The sequence below is a fragment of the Suncus etruscus genome, chromosome 5, assembly GCF_024139225.1.
Source record: "Suncus etruscus isolate mSunEtr1 chromosome 5, mSunEtr1.pri.cur, whole genome shotgun sequence".
NCBI lineage: Eukaryota > Metazoa > Chordata > Mammalia > Eulipotyphla > Soricidae > Suncus > Suncus etruscus.
This window is the reverse complement of record NC_064852.1, coordinates 75647713-75666667: the sequence shown is the minus strand read 5'-3', so window position 1 is coordinate 75666667 and position 18955 is coordinate 75647713. Positions and strand designations below refer to the sequence as shown.

Genomic DNA, 18955 nt, shown 5'->3' with positions numbered 1-18955 from the left:
GAATAGATGAATAATAGCTTCAAAGGCTACCAAACAGAAAACTTTAAGGTCTAGAGAAAGAAACAGAGATGTTAGGACAATTGAATCTGTATTAAAATTGAAAGGCTTCAGAAATTTTCCCTCAAAATGTGCCTTTTTGTCATTTAGATTATTTTAGGCTAAAGACAATTTAGAACCAGTAGATTCAAGGAAAAAAATTTACCTTTCTCTTAACTATCTAGAAACATTATGATAAAGGATCTATCGCAAAAGAGAGGCTATAAAAAAAATAACTGTTTATCTGAATGACCTACCTATAGGGCTGGCAGACATCAGTTACCAAATGTTTGCTCTTTTAGTCAGGTGAGATAGCCTCCTCCCTTTGAATTAACCAGACTTTTATCTTTATCCTAAGCTCACCCCTAATTTCTGTCAGGGAGTCCCACATACACTTCTTCGTAGTGTCCCCATATGTGTGAAATTATATTTGTTTTTTATCTATCTTATTAATCTATCTTATGCCATTTGAATTATTAGACCTGTCAAAGAATTCAGAAGGGTAGATTCTCCAATTTTTTTTCTCACCTATAAGATTATATATATATATATATATATAAGGATCTCAAAAATAATCATGGGGACCAGAGCAGTGGTGCAAGCGGTAGGGCGTTTACTTTGAACTCGCTAACCTAGAACAGACTGTAGTTCGATCCCTTGGCTTCCCATATTGTCCCCCAAGCCAGGAGCAATTTCTGAGCGCATAGCGAGGAGTAACCCCTTAGCATCACCAGGTGTGGCCCCAAAACAAAAACAAACAAACAAAAGAAATAATCATGGTGGGTAAGAATAGGGTTATAATGTTTCTACAGAATAAAATAATCAAACTAAAAATTTCAAGAGTTAAAAAAAAATCTACTATCTTCTACTTCAAGGATAGGACTCAGTGCTAGAAATAAAAATAATGGAGCTATCAGAGATAAAGAAAATGAATGTCTTGCTTTAACTTGCTACCTCAACCTGCTCTTTTCCAAATATGCCTCAAAAATAAACAAACAACTCAACTTATAAAAATTCTTCCAGATCTTAAAGTCTTTCATCCCATATCTTTATCTTTGTTGGGGGAAAGAAGGAAATACTGTACATAACCAACAATATGAGTCATGGATACAAATTCTGTGATTAAGAAGATAGTAAATGATAAAGGAGAGGTTCAATTATTTGGAACTATCCCTGCCTACTGCTCAGAATGCACTGGGAATCAGGTTTTTGGCATAGCAAAGTAGCAAGCAAACTTGACTTCCTAGCTGTACACAGAGATACTATCAAGTGCTATGTGTGGGACACCTGGTGATTATTTGAGATGACTTCATATTTTTATTTTGATTTTCTCTAAAAATTACTTGACTGACTCTAAGTCATCAGACTATAAACCTCAGTACAAACATGAAATCATACCAAAGCAGAGATACTTGCTACCCATCAAACACAGGCAGTTTCACTATTGGCAAGTTTATTGAAAATTTCCATAAGTGACCTAATAAGCAAAGTCTATCACAACAATCCAGGGGCCACAAAATGAAAGAGAAAAACCAGACAGAACAAGTTTTCACATAGAGGAAAAGAGGGGCTGGAGAGATAGCATGGAGGTAAGGCATTTGCCTTTCATGCAGAAGGTCGGTGGTTTGAATCCCTGCATCCCATATAGTCCCTTGTGCCTGCCAGGGGCGATTTCTGCACATAGAGCCAGGAGTAACCCGAGCACTGCTGGGTATACTGTGGAAAGAATAAAAACCTTGGGCTTTGTTTAACTTGAGTGTATAATTGTTAACTTCTCAGAACTAAAATTCAATCACAGTAAAATTCATAGTGTAAACTGTGCTTTCTTACTATACTTATCTTGGAATTTTCTTCCAGTCTTGATCTAGCCAATTCAGTAAACTACACATTCCCAACAAGTAGTTCAATCCATTATAACCACTATCAAAAGATAGCATCATTTTTGAGGACAGCATGCTCTATATACAAATAATATAACTGGTGTCAAATCTACTAATATAATGCTCCCAAACTCACTTTAAAATAGTTTTCTTCTACAAATAAACTTTAAGACTGAAGAGTTAAAAGGCAGAAGTTCTGTTCTTGCTCTTCTTACTTTACTCTAGCATAGCGCTGTAATCCTCACAAAGGACAAGTATCAAACACAGAATAGTCTCAGTGATCTGTTAAGGACATTAATGTACTGGCTCACAATATGAAGCTAACCACAAAGAGTAGTGGTGCAATTAAGGAAATAACTAACAACTATCACAACAATCTTAATGAGAGAAATAGAATGCTTGTGTCAAATACAGGCAGGGGTTGTGGGAGGAGGGAGATGGGGGTATTGGTGATGGGAATGTTGCACTGGTGAAGAGGATGTTCTTTTGACTGAAATCCAACTATAGTCATGTTTGTAATCATGGTGTTTAAATAAAGATATTATTTTTTAAAAAAAGGTCAAGTATCTCCAACTCAATATTGGTCATTTTAATGGCTAGTATAAAATGAGCTGTCACCAGAAGGGGAGAATATTAAGAAAATAGTGTATACATAGATCAATAATTTCAGCTATAAATAGGGGTTCTCAGTTTGGTGTTCTTCATCATGTCTAAGGCTACCCAACTGGTATATCATGGCTATCCTACAGGACAAACATATGAGCGACACCTACATTCTCTGAAGAATACATTTAGATCATGTGCTACTGAAACAAAAGTCATCCACATTAGAATCTCTGATAACCTACCTAACCTCTATCTGCAAGGTTGCATGGAATCAAGATTTTTGTATCTGTTGTATAGTATTTGAAGTTCAGAATTTCTCTTTTATGAAATGTAACTATGTCACATGAAAATAAATGTTTATGGGAACAAAGAAAATATTCATGGCAATGCTTGTCTGTATACTAGGTATCTATAAAATAAAACTTATTTTATATAGAAAGGCAGCAGTCTACAAAACTTGTGTAACAAATTAACTTAGTCCAAAAATATGTCTTTTTATTGTTTATATTTTCCCATTACATTTCCTATAAATTTATACATATTCCTACAAAAGGGGCCTAAGTAAAAAAGTGTTGCTTGAAATATTTTTGCTACATCCTTCCCGATGATTCAGCTTGGTTGTAACTTTCTGGAGGTCTTATTTGCCAGAGAAAATGCAAAATTCAAAATAAGCTGTGATTTCACTTTCTTCTGTTCCCTAATTATGCCCCTTTCACAGGAAACAATTAGTTACAACAGACAATTCTGTTCCATTACATATAAGTGTCTGACACGATGAAAGCTATTTGTTCCTTTCTCTAGTCTTTCAACCTTTACATTTTCCCCAAACATAGAAAGCCTTCATAAAGAATAAAGTAAGGGGCTTCTACAAAGAGACCTCCATTAATCAAGAATGTATGAGAAAAAACAAGTTTTGAGATATTAAAAACTTAGCAAACTATACTTAAAAATGTATTAGATTCTGGGGCTGGAATGATAGGGCAGCATAGCACAGACAGACCAGACAGGATGTACAGATAATACAGCGCTTGCCTTACATGTGGCTGATCCAGATTCAATACCCCTGGCATCTTGTATTGTCCCCAATCACTGTCATGAGTGAGCATAGAGCCAAAAGTCCTGTGCATTACCAGTTGTGCCTCCCTTCCAAGAAATCTATTAAGATTCCTAAAATCTCTTCTGCAACAAATACAAAAGCCTTTCAGTTTAACTTTACAAAGAACAAGGACAACTATAATTATTGAAATAGGCTAAAAGGCAAAATAACAAATGTCAAAGTATCAAGTACCACCATGATAGATAAATGATTCAAAATTTTTCCAGTGTGTTATGAGAAAATGAGCAAAGATAATCCTTGGTATATCAAGTTGATGGAGACTCAATAGTATAGCTAGAAAGTCATGGAACAGTGTCTAGGTTCATTCTTTTGTCTGAGATCAGTCCTTCTTTCTCTTCAAAAGAGAAAGGATAAGGTATCATGAAGGATTTGTTTTTTCTTTGAGGTGCCACAACAACAGTTTTCTAAATGATAAAATTTTATTGATTAGCAGAAGTCAAATATTAAGCTAAATACTTGAGAGAAGGTTATTAACTATGACAACATTCCTAAAAGTCAGTTTAGCAAGGATGTGCAATTTACGTAAGTTCAAGAAAACAGAAAGGTGTAAAACTAGGGTTTGAATCTACCTTCTAATTCTAAAGTTTATGCTTTTTAAAAATACCTGACAATACACTAAATGAGGGACAACTTATGAAGAAGTGATAAAAGAACTCATCAAAGCAAAGGAAAAAGCATACCCTGCTCTTATGAACCCAGTCTGGCTCCGTTCTATGTTTAAATTACATCCCGATGTTTTTAAAGACTCATTCTTAAGGTGTGTGGGAGGGGTACAGGAAGGCCCTTAGATTAAATTATTTCTGCTTGTTTTGTTACTTGGAAAACAGTTTTTTGGAGCTAGTGCACAATGAAATACTAAATATTCATAGCTCAGCAAGACAGTCAGTCACTATACTACATTCCTAAATAATAGTCTACAACCAGAGAAAACCGGCAATGCAGTACAGAATAACCAAAAACAGCTTCATATTTTCTGGTAAAACAAAGCATCGTTTGTATGGAGGCATTTTTAGAAAGATTTACTGAAAACCAGACTGCAGCCTGGAATGGCTTAAAATACCACATTTAACAATCACATCAATGGTTTTTTAAACTTTAGGAGCAAACAGCTTCCTTTTACCACAAATTCAAAGTGAAGGATTAGATGCAAAGCTAATAGATTAACTCAGTACACACTCAAGCTTAGAAACTATCCAATGCCTTAATTAACACCATTACAAGTGTACTTAGTCAACCAGCTGGGTTTTAATGACAAAAAGGTGAAGGTCAAATGTTTTTTTAAAAATAAATTGCTTCAAACTAAGCCCCCCTGCTGAAAAAAAGGAACACAAATAATTAAACTCAAAGGAAAAGACTAATAAACAATTATTTTGGCATATTAAACCTTTCCTTAATCAGACTATATTTTAATTGAGGAAGTACCACAATTAAAAGTTCGCTGAACTTTAAGAACTCTGTTCTTCTGCTTCAACTTGAAGTCACTTTTACAGAAGTTTCCAAACTTATGTGGCCTACAGTCCTCTTTACAGGAAAAAAAAAAATCATTCAGCACCCTTCTGGAAATCGACCTTCTTTACAGAAATAAAAAGAAAGTGCACCTCAATTGCACTTGAGGCTACTAAACACCCCCAACTGTTCCAGAAGCATCACCCCTCACCCCCAAGAGGACATCACCTACTTTGGGAAACACATTCCACACCACTATGGAAAAACTGGAAGAACTGTTCAGGGCAAAAAATATTAGAGTTTCAGGGCCATGACTGGCTTTTTCCTAGGAAAGACACAGACAAATGCTACACCTCTAGAATAAAGGCTTTATTTACAGTGCTAAAATAGTAATAAAATTATCATCACCTATATTAGATAAAATAGTACTTTTGGGCACCAGGGGAGAAGGTACAGCAAAGCAGGAGTTGGATACAAAACTCTGACCAAAAGTTGTATTCAATATGTGGATACCAAGTGAACTTTATTAAATATCTATGTCTGATTGGTTTTTTAAGCAGAAGAGAACCGCACAGGATCCACAAAGAAATCTCTACAATTTGCATCTTGTTGGGAAGTATGGTCTACTTTGCCCTAGGAATATACAAATACACACTTGCCCAGACTCTCTTGCGACGAGAATCCATACATTGGAATGAGGCTCAGCCATTTGCAATCATTCATCTGCTCCAATTCGGAACAGTCCCTAAGCTTGTATTTTCCTCAAGATGAATATTTGCTTTTATGGGGGGTTGTTTTGCTCCAAATGATGCTCAGGGACCTGGAAAGCATTTTTGGTAATAGTCAACCATGCTATCAGTTTAGTACTAGGGCCCAAAGATACAATCCTGCCCAAGCCCTGAACTGCCAGGGATTAGCAAAGTCACCCCAATAGTGCTTTGAGGAGAGCCTATACATCAGACCTGGCAGTGCTTGAGAAGTAATATGGAGTTGGGTAACATACCTGAATCAAGTACATGCAAAGCAGAATCTCTCCAGTTCAAGGTAAAATTTTTGTTGTTGTTGTTGTAGTTTTTGAATTACACCTGTGCACAGAGGTAGCTCCTGGTTCTGCACTCTGGAATTCCTCCTAATGGGCTCCATATGGAAAGCTGGGGACTGAACCCAGATCTGTTGTGTGAAAGGTCCTACCTGCTATGCTATCACTCTGACCCTTCAAGGTGAAAATGTTTAATCAACTGATTGTGCTGTGTTTAAAACAAGATTATTTTATGGCAGGCTATTGAGTTTATAAAAATACACAGCAAAAAGCTATTATAAACCATGAATTCAGAGTACGATGTATCAATGTATAGGTCAGTGGTCGGCAACCTTTCTTTTTTTTCAACTGAGCCAAATCTCGCCAAAACCAGGATTGAAATTTATTTTGAGAGCCACACAGGGCGCGCACTGACAGAGGCTGGGAGCAGAGTCCTGACTTCTGGAGTGGCCGCCCAGCACACAGAAGAGCCAAATTAAAATGTAAAGAGCCACATGTGGCTCGCGAGCCGCAGGTTGCCAACCACTGGATAGGTTCATCAACAGCAATCAGAGTATCACTGTAGTGGGGTAATACTGATAATGGAGGAGTCATTATAAGTGGAAGCAGAGGGTATTTAGAAAAACCTATTTTCCTCTAAATGTATAGATAATTTTGTAAGAGCTGAAGACCTTCTTGGCTGAAGATCATTAATCTGCCCATTCAGGAAGAAAACATTTCTTCTTAATCAGTTGTTCCTTTAAGACACTAAGCAAAGTCTCTCTCTCTCTTTTTTTTTTTTACTTTAAAGCTCACATATTTCTTAGGTCAATAAAGTTTATTTCCTTTGCAAAATGAACTCATTTTCCTATTTATTTCCTAAATAGTGCTACTATACAGATAAGACACTAATTTCCTATGGTGCTTATATATAGCCACTATAAACTCTTATTAGATTCATAGTCCTATCATACCATACAGTAATAAATAAATTCGTTTTTCAAGTAACCTTTTAAAAGTTTTAATAGCCATAACCTAAAGATTTCTGCCAGTAAAGGTCATTTAAGAGACAATGATTTATAATGGAATACTATGCAACTAAGGAATGATGAAAGCATGCAATTTTCTGCAAAGTGGAACTGGAAGACATGTGTTGAGTGAAGCAAGCCAGAGCAAAAAGACAAACACAAGATGATATCACTTACTTGTGGTCTATAGAAAAACTGTATCAGAAAATATAATATAGGAAAAAGGAGATGCCTAGTTCACCCTTAAACCCAGAGCCTATGGAGAAGACAAGGCAGAAAGAAAGAAGGTGGAGAAGGGAAGTAATGGGAATTGAGGTCAAGGCTTCAGTTATGTTGGTGATATGGGAGAGTAATATAGTTATACATCAAAAGCATAGATTCAACAACACTGAAAACATGAGATCTGAGTTGCAATCACTGAACTTAGTAATGTACCTTCCAAGATAGCAGACAGGGCGTGGAAGAAAGGGGTGTTGAGGGATGATGAAGTATGGGAACACTGGTGATAGAAGTTCATGCTGGTGGTGGGATTGCTGTTGATATATTATATGTCTAAAACTCAACTATCAATAACTTTGTAAACTAAGGTTAATTTAAAAAAATTAATTCCAAGGTCAATCAACAGAGGGGGAAAAATGAGAGACATGGGAGACATGGGAGCTATATCTGGATAACTTCAAAATAAAAATAACAGTTTATTTTCTTGTTCAGATCTCACGTAAGAGCAAGAAAGAACAAAATAATTGCCTTTGTCTTATGCGCCCCATTTAATGGTTTAATATTGATTTTTTTTCGCTTCCTTAATCTAATTCAAGGTCAAGAAAATATAGGGTTCGTTTGCAATAAAGTAATATTAGGAATAGGTAAATGTACTTTCCCCTGCAAAAAAATTAAAGTATTCAATTTCCCTCTCTAGATAGATATGATACTTATGCCCTACAGAAAACATTTATGTTCATTTCTAATTATTTTCTAGATTTAAAAGTATAGTGATTTTTTACTAGTTTCAGAGTTCATTCATGCCTTCCATACTATACATAGTTATCTCATTAAGCATAATATTTCAAATATTCTTATATACTTATAACATAGATTTCAGTATCACCTTAAATTTTTTCTTAATTTTTCTTCTACAACCAGTTAAAATTTTACCAAGAGCTTAAAGTAAAATACAAGTGGTATTTTTTTAAAGATAGGAGTTGAAGAAATAACAATCTGTCAATACTTCTGAAAAACACATTTCTTTGAAAGTATCCTAATTTTAACTCAGAGATTAAATTTTTCAACTTCCCAAAACAGGTTCAACATAAAAGTTTAGTTTAAGGCTATCTATAAAAAGAATCTACAAAGGATTTGAAAAGCTGAACCCAATAATTCAGACAAATATATTTTCTAAATTTCTATGGTTGTCCTTTCAAGTACATAAAAATGATTTTTCCCTTGTCTTTGCACAAAGATTGGTTAAATTGAAAACAGAGCAAAAATTTTCCATATTGCAGGAGATATTATTACTGAAGTTTTAAAGCAGTCTCTATAGATTAGCCAGCTTTAATTTACAGAGAAACAGCTACAATTTACTTACATAATGAGAGTTGGCACAGAGCTCAACATACAAATGGTCAAATTCCAATTATTTTCCTCAATCATCTTGTGACATAACTTCATTAAGTTTTAAAATTCCATCTGCTTTGTTCCCCAATGACTACGACCAGGTTCTAGTTAAGCGGGAAAAGGCACATACCATACAGATGTTTTGTGAGAAATGTTCCCAGTGCTTTTTCAAGTTGATTTGCATCAGTAAAAAGCCATAGTGTGGAAATTGTATTGGGAAAGGAAAATAAAAAAAAAAATATCCAGAAAAAGCAGTATTTGTTTCTAAAGACCAAAAAACCCCATAATCAAAAACTGGAAGTTGCAGGCACAAACTAGGCTCACCGCCTAGCCCATCAGAAAAGCAGAGGCTAACAATCATTCACTAGATTGGTTACTTCACACAAGTCTGGCACTGGCCAAAGAGGACGGAAGACCTACTCTGAAAGAAATACTAAGTAGAGAGCTTTGGCATGGACACCTTGGCTCTGGGAAAAATGACCACCTTCGTGACAGTTCCAGCTTAGGTTATTATGCTGGTACTTATATCATGCTGGAAATTATAAAGCATCTGAAACAGCACATCAAGTTCCTAGGATGAGTGCAGGTGAGTCTAAATTATGGAAGAGGAGATTTAAACAGCCTTCAGAGAACTAAAGAAAAGGATGTTTGGCTTGAATCCAGCAGAGGATGAATATCCCACTGGATAAACATTGTGTGAAGTAAAAATTCTCCATTGTAACAATTCTAATTAATTACTCAAAGCCAGCAGTTGCTTTTATAAGGTTAAGAGCTAACAATGACTTCCAATTCTGTTATTTTTTTTTTTCTTTTCTTCCCACCTGCTTACCTAAGACTTTCTTAAAGTAATTTTAACAACTTTATAACAGTCTGTAGCTTTTAAGGTATTTTTGCCATTTACAAAGAGTTGGTTTAAGGGGTAGTAAGAAAATCTATGTGGGGGGCTGAAGAGAGAATACAGTAGGCAAAGGACTTGAGTTACATGTACCAAAATGAGCCTTACAAGGAATGAACCCTTAACAAAGAGCCAGGAGTAAGCCCTAAGAACTGCTGGATGTGCCAGATCCCTCCCCAAATCCATCTATACACAAAATTATCAAAATTTTATAAATCCTCTATTATATAACATAGAAACAACTTATTACAAAAATAGTATTACAAGATCTTTTAACTTCACTATAATTAGTGAAATTAAAAAATAAATAAGGAGGGGCCGGGCGGTGGCGCTGGAGGTAAGGTGCCTGCCTTACTTGCGCTAGCCTAGGAGACGGACCGCGGTTCGATCCCCCGGCGTCCCATATGGTCCCCCAAGCCAGGAGCGACTTCTGAGCGCATAGCCAGGAGTAACCCCTGAGCGTCACCGGGTGTGGCCCAAAAAACAAACAAACAAAAAAAAATAAATAAATAAATAAGGAGATGGAGCGATAGCCTAGTGGATAGCATATTTGCCTTGCATGCTGGCCAACATGGGTTCAATCGCATAGTCCCCGAGCATCACCAGAAGTAATTCCTGAGTAAAGAGCCAAGAATAATCCCTGAGCATTGCCCAGTATGGCCCAAAGCAGCAACAACAACCACCAAAAATAAATAAAAAGAGTATTGAGTATTAATAATAAAGTTGACTATAATCCTATAATATATTGTTAGTAATTATACTTATTTCTACTTGACAAAAATTAAAACTGAAAAGTGTAGATCAGCATTAGAGTACCTGCTTGGCATGTATGAAGCTTGTAGTTTGATCCCAAGCACTGCCACACATCCCCAAAACTCAACTTTGAGACACACCACACACGTAAGACAACAGAGGGAAGTGGGAAAGATTTTCTAGAAATTATAATTATTTGAAATACAATTCAGAAAGCCAACCTTTCTATTATGACTGATTAAAATAATATTACAGAGTAAAATGGCATATTTCATGTAAAATGGCATATTTCATGTAAATTAAACCATGTTAACATATTTTAATTGTGCTAACAGTAGGCTATATATCATTTTTCTAGCCAAAGAACAGGGGTGTAACACAAAGAAGTCACCAACGTGACTTCTAGAGGTTTACCACATGGAATGTGATATAAAAGCACCAGGAATCACATATACAACAGAACTCTATACTAGGAATGAAACTCAAACCAAATTAAGTAGCTCTCATCTTAATGAAACCTAGCAGTCTGCCTAGCAGGCTGGCACTGAGCAGAGCCACACCTGTTAGGAGGAAAATTTGATATTCAAAGATGACAGCCAGTCAGTCAGCAGTTGGTCAAACATATAAAATGCAATTGTGTGTGGGAAAAGGGAAAGGGCATTCTAGAAACCAAATTCCTGGACACACCTGCTATTCCTTAATATCTGTGACTCTGCTTCAGTCTGAACGGCCTGTAAAAATTATGAACTTTGAAAGTCCTCTGGGCAAGGATAAGGTTCATGGCCCAAATTCAATTTTCAAGTCACTTTTCCTAGGAAAACTAAGCACTGTACTCAATGTACTTAGTTTTTCAGTATCCAGCACATTTATTCTTTGTTCCAATGAGATCACATCTCTGACTCATTCTGAAACTATGAAACCTGCCCAGCCTGAGTGAGTGGGGGCTGCTGCCCCATTGCACACATACCTGCTTCCTTCTTGCTTCCCTTTCCTCCCTCTCGGCTCTTCTTCAGCACAGCCTTTAACATTTTCAACACACTTTTGCTTTGGAAGAGAAAAAGGAGAAAGGGAATTAAGGAACTTATATATACTGCATATTGACAAAAGAACTAACTTGATTCAAATTTACAGTGTGCAAATTTCTTGAGATTTACATTCATTTTCTATAACTCAACTGAGAAAATAAATGCTAAAGCCTTGAGTGTTATAACTTTTGAAAAGTGATCAGAAGGATACCATCTTGTTAGAAAAGTTAAAAAAACCATAGTAAGTGCATTCTCAGCATTCTTTATCTAATTAAGGTTACAAGCTAAATTTAAACCTGTTACTGAAACATCTTTAGCACAGAAAAATAGGTCTCCCGAACACAGTTCATCAAAAGAAAACAATAAAACAGAGAATCAGGGATTCAAGTGCTAGTATAGTGGGTAGGATGTTTTCCTGCCAACCAGGCTTCAATCCTTGACACCCAATATGGTCCTCCACAGTACCACCAGGAGAGATCCTTGAATGCAGACACAGGAGAAAGCCCTGAGTAGATGTAGTTCAAAACCAAAACAAAACAAGAAAACAAATCAAAACAAACCATTTTGAATGGTTGTTGGAATAAAACATAACTTAAAGGGAAAAAAAAAACCTAACAAACATTTGTGAAATTCAGTGAAAATACTTTTTAAAATGTGATATCAGGGAGTTAAAGCATGCTGAATACTGAGAAACAAAATACAATGTGTAGCTTTCCTGTGAGAAGTGTCTTTGAAATTTGAGTTTAGGCCATGAACCTTCATGCACAATACAATGAGTTTTTATGATCCAGAGTTTTATGAGTGGGGAGTGAAATGGAAAGTTAAGGACAGGCCTGAATCACTGTGGAGGGATCCTTTAAATCTGTTTCTCAACCATAAATCATATTGCAGCCAGTGCTCTCCCTGTGGACTCTATGAGTCTCAGGTGAAAATCACATAAATGGGGGCGGGGGGGGGGGGGGAACGCATAGGACAATTAGTAGGGGCCAATTAGTAGGACAAAGGGGATCACAGAAAATAAACAAGGTTGCAAGAAGACTATGTTAGGAGAAAGACTAAGAAACAGTTATTAAGGGGCCAGAGAGATAGCCTGGAGGTAAGGCATTTGCCTTGCATGCAGGTCAGTGGTTTGAATCCTGGCATCCCATATGGTCCCTTATAGTCCCATATGGAGCGACTTCTGAGCACAGAGCCAGGAGTAACACCTGAGCGCAGCCAGGTGTGACCCAAAAACAAAAAAAAACAACAAACAAACAAAAAAAACAACAAAAAAAGAAAGTTATTAAAAGACTGAAACCCAACTACAATCATATTTGTAATCAAGGTATTTAAATAAAGATATTAATTTAAAAAAAGAATATATACTCAACTAAGTAAAAAAAAAAGAAGAAAAGGTTAAATCTTTTAAACACATTTATATTGCTGCAAATAAAAACAACAACAAGCTAGGCCTAAAACAAAATAGAAAAACACCCTTAGAACAGGAGACAGACAACAATAAAAATTATTTCGTCCTTTGGCCATCTCCTCTAGTTTCTTCTTCTCCTCACTAACTAAACAGATGAGAGAGCTGAAGAGCAAGGAACAGTAACAAGCCTGAGTGGGCAATGTTACCCATCACACCCTTCAGAATGAGCTGAATAGAAGGGAGACAGCAAAACTTCTGCTTTGGGAGGAGAAAGGGGAACCAAACTTGCCTACTCTTAGCTCAAGTGAATGTCTCAGGTGGTCTCAGTATAACATTCACAACAAACTGAACCCTTGTAATCATAGATTTTCAGACACCAGGGAGAGGACTGAGGAGCCTCGATGTGCTGCGGTTTACAAACAGAGCACATGCACCAGGGTGACCTTTCTTATCATTCAGTCCATACCTATATTTATTTTTACAAGCCCTTAGTTTTTTCCTGATGAAACCCTGGGAGGGCACACTGAAGGGGGGGGGGGGTTGTTGGCATTGACAAGGAGATCAGAATCCAAGGTTGAATTCACGCTCCAAGCCAGGGTCTGTTGTAGCCTCTCCACAAGAGCGTTAGGCAACAGCAAACAGGCAAAAGAACCAACCAACCAACCTTAGAGGCACAACCAAGAGAGACAAAACATGGAGAAAGTCACAGTAAAATTTATTAGGGTTAAATCATTTTACAAACAAGGTTTTACACACACAGAGAATAGGGATTTCAGCACAATCCTTTGAGAAAAGAGAGGGGCATGCTAGACCACACCTGATAATACAGACTACTACTGGCTGTGTTCAGCAGTAAATCTTGGTGGTGATCAGGAAATCATATAGTGTCATAGATACAATTGGGTCAGCCTGACTGCCAAGCTTTTTTTTTTTTTTTTTTGATTTTTGGGCCACACATGGTGATGCTCAGTGGTTACTCCTGGCTATCCACTTGGAAATTGCTCCTGGCTTGGGGTACCACATGGGATGGCAGTGGACCGAACCTCAGTCTGTCCTACGTCAGCTGCTTACAAGGCAAATGCCCTACCACTGCGCCACCACTCCGGCCACAAAGCACCTTTCTTTTTGTACTATCTTTCCAACTCATCACAGACTAATTCTCTTTTAAACTGTGGCTCTAGAGGAAAAATAAATAAATTGCTGCTCAATGGGTAAGAGATAGTACAGAGTAATGTGTCTTTTTTTCATGCAGTAATCTCCTCACCCCTATCCCAGCAGCCCCATTAGAACCTCAGTACCATGCATGTATAGTGCCTGTAACATTTCCAGGGTCAATCCTGAGCATCATCAGCTGTGACCCGAACACCTACTCACCCTCAAAACAAATTAAATTAAATTAAAATGACTTGAGGGCCAGAGAGACAGTACAATGAATGGGGTTGCCTTGCACAGTGTTGACCAGGGATTTTAAATCCCCAGCATTCAATATGGTCCCACAGAGCACCACCAGAAATGAATCTAGAGTGCAGAGCTGGAGTAATCCCTGAGCACCACTGGGTATGGCCCAATATCAAGCAAGCAGACAAACAAAAACTACTTGGATGAGCCCATGTGAAAAGACTTTATTTCATTTAAAAGGCAAAAATCAATTTTGGAAGCGGGCTATGGTATACTTCTGTGGGGGAATTGTGATTACACAAATTTGTCCCCACAACAAATTTTTTATTTTTTCAAATGCCATAAAATTCAGTAGCTTAAAGAGTAATGGGCAATTATTGTACATCAATAATGATAGAGAAGAAATGGACATTAAAAAATAATCCCTGGGGCCGGAGAGATAGCATGGAGGTAAGGAGTTTGCCTTTCATGCAGAAGGATGGTGGTTCAAATCCTGGCATCCCATATGGTCCCCTGTGCCTGCCAGGGGTGATTTCTGAGCATAGAGTCAGGAGTAACCCCTGAGGGCTGCCGGGTATGACCAAAAAACAAAACAAAACAAAAAATAATAATAATCTCCTTCACATTAGTGTCACACAAACTCAAATATCTTGGAGTCTACTTAACTAAAGAGGTGAAAGACCTATACAAAGAAAACTACAAAACCCTGCTTCAAGAAATAAAAGAGGACACAAAGAAATGAAGACACATACGTTGGTCATGGATTGGCAGGATTAACATAATTAAAATTGCAATGTTCCCAAAGCATTGCACAGATTTAATGAATCCCTCTATGGATACCCCTGACATTCTTCAAAGAAGTAAATCAAACACTCCTGAAATTCATTTGGAACAATAAACACCCACGAAGAGCTAAAGCAACCATAGGCAAAGGAATATGGAAGACATCACTTTACCCAACTTTAAATTGTATTACAAAGCGATAGTCATTAAAACAGCATGGAAATTGGAATAAAGACAGACCCTCAGATCAGTGGAATAGACTTGAGTATTCAGAGAATGTTCCCCAGACATACAATCAATTAATCTCTGATAAAGGGGTAAGAAATGCAAAATGGAGCAAAAAAAGCCTCTTCAACAAGTGGTGTTGGCACAACTGGTCAGCCACTTGCAAAAAAAAAAAAAAACTCAGACCTCCATCTAACATCATGATCATGCACAAAGGTCAAATCCAAATGGATTAAAGACCTTGATATCAGAGCCAAAACCATAAGATATATAGATCAACACATAGGTAAAACACTTCATGACATTGAGACTAAAGGTATCTTCAAGACACTCTCCAAACAAGTAGAAGCAGAGATGAATAGATGCGACTGTATTAAGCTGAGAAGCTTCTGCACCTCAAAGGAAATAGTGCCTAGGATACAAAAGCCACACACAAAATGGAAGAAACTATTCACCCAATACCCATCAGATAAGGGGCTAAAATCAAAGATATACAAGGTACTGACAGAACTTAAAAAGAAAAAAATTCAACCCCATCAAAAAATGGGGTTGTTAAAGAAGAAATACAAATGGCAAAAAGACACATAAAATAATGCTCCACAACACTAATCACCAGAGAGATACAAGTCAAAACAACAATGAGGTACCATCTCACGCCATAGAGTCTAGCACACTTCACAAAGAACAAGATCAATCAGTGCTGATGGGGATGTAGGGAAAAAGGAATTCTCATTCACTGCTGGTGGGAATGCCATCTAGTCCAGGCTTTCTGAAAAACAATTTGGAGATTCCTCAAAACACTGGAAATTGAGCTCCCATATGATCCAACTATACCACTCCTAGGGATATACCCTAGGTTCAAAAAAACCATAATACAAAAAATGCTTTCCTCACACCTATGTTCATTGCAGTGCTATTTACAATAGCCAGAATCTCGAAATAACCCAGATTCTTCAACAGATAATGACTAAAGAAACTGTTTCATATATATACAATGGAATATTATGCAACCATCAGGAGAGATGAAGTCATGAAATTTTCCTATACATGAATGCACATGGAAACTATCTTATTGAGTGAAATAAGTCAGAGGGAAAGAGAGACCCAGAATAGTCTCACTCATCGATTGGTTTTAAGAAAAATAAAAAACAGTCATGCAATAATACCCAGATACAATAGAGATGAGGGCCAGGACAGGCTCATGATATGAAGCTCACCACAACTACCATGACAATGTTAATGAGTGAAAAAAGTAGAATGCCTGTCTCAAAAACAGGCTGGGGGTGGGGGAGGAAGGAGATGGGGTGCACTGGTGGTGGGAATGTTGCTCTGGTGAAGGGAGGAGGTTCTTTTTATGACTGAAACCCAACTACAATCATGTCTGTAATCATGGTGCTTAAATAAAGATATTATTTTAAAAAATGTGATAGGAAAAATTAAATCATAAATAAAGAGATGCTTGGTAGTCCAAGATACTTTCTTCTCCATGTAAATCATCTGATTTTCGGAGTTTGTCATTTAGTAAAAATTAAAAATATATAGAGCAGTGGAGCAGCAATAAGGCATTTGCCTTGCATGCGGCTGACCTACAACGAACCACGGTCCAATCCCTCAGCATCCTATATGTTAACCCCAGCCAGGATTTACCCCTGAGCACCACTGGGTGTGACCCAAAAACCAAAATAAATAAGTAAATATATAAATCTAGAGATATAAAAATAAAGCAAAAACAAAATAGATAGAACCCTGCCAACACAATTTGTTTTAAAGACTATACACTCTTGAAGCCTGGACATTCAGGCCCAATCAAGGCAGTGATTTGGCCCTGATTAACTATCCTGGTCATCACCTGTCCAGAGCATCCCAATCCTAACACACATCCCACAGAGCTAGCACTTGAAGGCTGTCAGCTGGACAGCTCATCCCAGACATCTTATATGTTTATTCACTGATGTTCAGATATTTCTAGAGTACCACATCTTCCACATCAGTGACTTTAGTATGTAAATGAAGCTATCAAATACTTATTATATTTAGTTTATTTTTTTCAGTTCCCACTTTCCTCCATAAATATTAATTCAAGGGAAATAATTTAAATTTATATTCTCAATGCTATTATTCAAACTGTGACTTGCGAACATTTTAATGATTATACTGAATCTTGAAACTTTAACTGATCATTCTAAAACAGAGAAAATCTCCCTCCTCAACCTCCACATACACATAAATTAGAAAGGAGAAAGAAATAATAAGACTTCCCACTGACTTAAAAGTCTAAATTAATACAAATCAGAGTCATCTGGAGTTCCAATAGTCATGGCATAAAAGACAACAAAAATTGATAGTCATCAAGAAACTGTGTGGCTCTAGGCTCTGTGTTAATCAAAAAAAAGTTGTAGTAAAGAGCTGAGAGGTCAACATGGACTGTTTATTCCAAACACTATTACCTGAAATAACTGATAGTGTCTACATGCTTAAATATACACATGCTCACATCCAAACCTGAAAACAGACCTATGGGATTATTGAGATTACTCTGCACTGGTATTTTATAACCACCTTTCCTTATTCGATGATTCTGTTTGCACAAAAATGTGCCTCATATTTTGGCTCCTTTCTTAACCCTATAGCACTAGGAGAGTGTGCTAGCCTATTCAGTTATTGTCAACTAACTTACTGATAGTTATGATTCTTGGAATAAATTAATAAGTTAAATAAATTAATGTTAGTGTTCTGCTTTACACAAAAGGGATTCTGAGTTTAGATAGTAACTATCCAATCTAATTAGGACAAGGAATATTTGAAATTTTCATCCCAATTTGAGAACCAAAGGGAGAGCAAATTTTTGACAACTCTTATGAGGGCAGCCATGAGGCTCTACCTGAATAACACTCTGTGTATCACCACACATACGTCCCATCCTTCAGTCACTGCAACTACTGTCATTTTTCATCTAAAAGAGGAACACAGAGATTTGCCACAATCAAGTACCAAATAGAAGTGATGTATACCAGTCTTCCAAACATAGTAATTTAGACCAGTATGATTAAATGACAAACCCAATAACATTGAGAGAACACCAGAAGCATTCAAGGTGCTACTAGAGGAATTTACAAGTAGTTAGGAAGTACTTGTGGATAAACACATTATGGAACAGGACATGAGAAATCCCTTTTCGCATTAAACATATATATTCCTGAACATACAGATAGCCTCCCCAATCACTTTCTTTTTTCAAATACCTTTTTTACCTTTTTTTTCTCAATTTCCTTTTTTTTATATATCTCAATTTTATCTATATATTCTATTTTTTATATATATATACATATTTTCTCTACCCTCACCAGTTTTGGTGCTGCTTGGTCAAAAACCAAGAAAACATCTTGCCTGGGATAAAAGCTCAGATCACACCACAGATACTGTACGTGTGGCCTGTCATCCTTACCTGGAATAGCACCAGCAATACAAAAGGACACCATACGTTTTTGTATAGGCACAGTAAATAAGGGGAAATCATGGACTCAGACACAAGATCTTATCTTCTAGGATAAGAACTCACACTTTTTATACAAGGGTGACTCCCATCCTGGACATATGTCATGTGGATACAACTCAGTCTCCACGAGATTGGACAGTGTTAGTTCATTATCAAATCCCAGATCCCAGACGTAGAACTGAAACAAACCCATGCAACAACACCAGGAACTAAGCTGCATTGGGAGATAT

The 18955-nt window shown here is 36.9% G+C and overlaps 1 protein-coding gene across 1 annotated transcript in view; it reads right to left on the bottom strand.

Moving 5' to 3' along the window:
- Positions 1 to 11426, bottom strand: part of TANC1 (tetratricopeptide repeat, ankyrin repeat and coiled-coil containing 1) — a 158327-nt gene extending 146901 nt beyond the window's left edge. The window contains exon 1 of the mRNA XM_049773092.1: positions 11358 to 11426. Within this exon, the coding sequence (XP_049629049.1) occupies positions 11358 to 11418 (61 nt within the window). The 5' untranslated portion in view covers positions 11419 to 11426. The remainder of the gene's footprint in view (positions 1 to 11357) is intronic.
- Positions 11427 to 18955: the final 7529 nt, after the last annotated feature.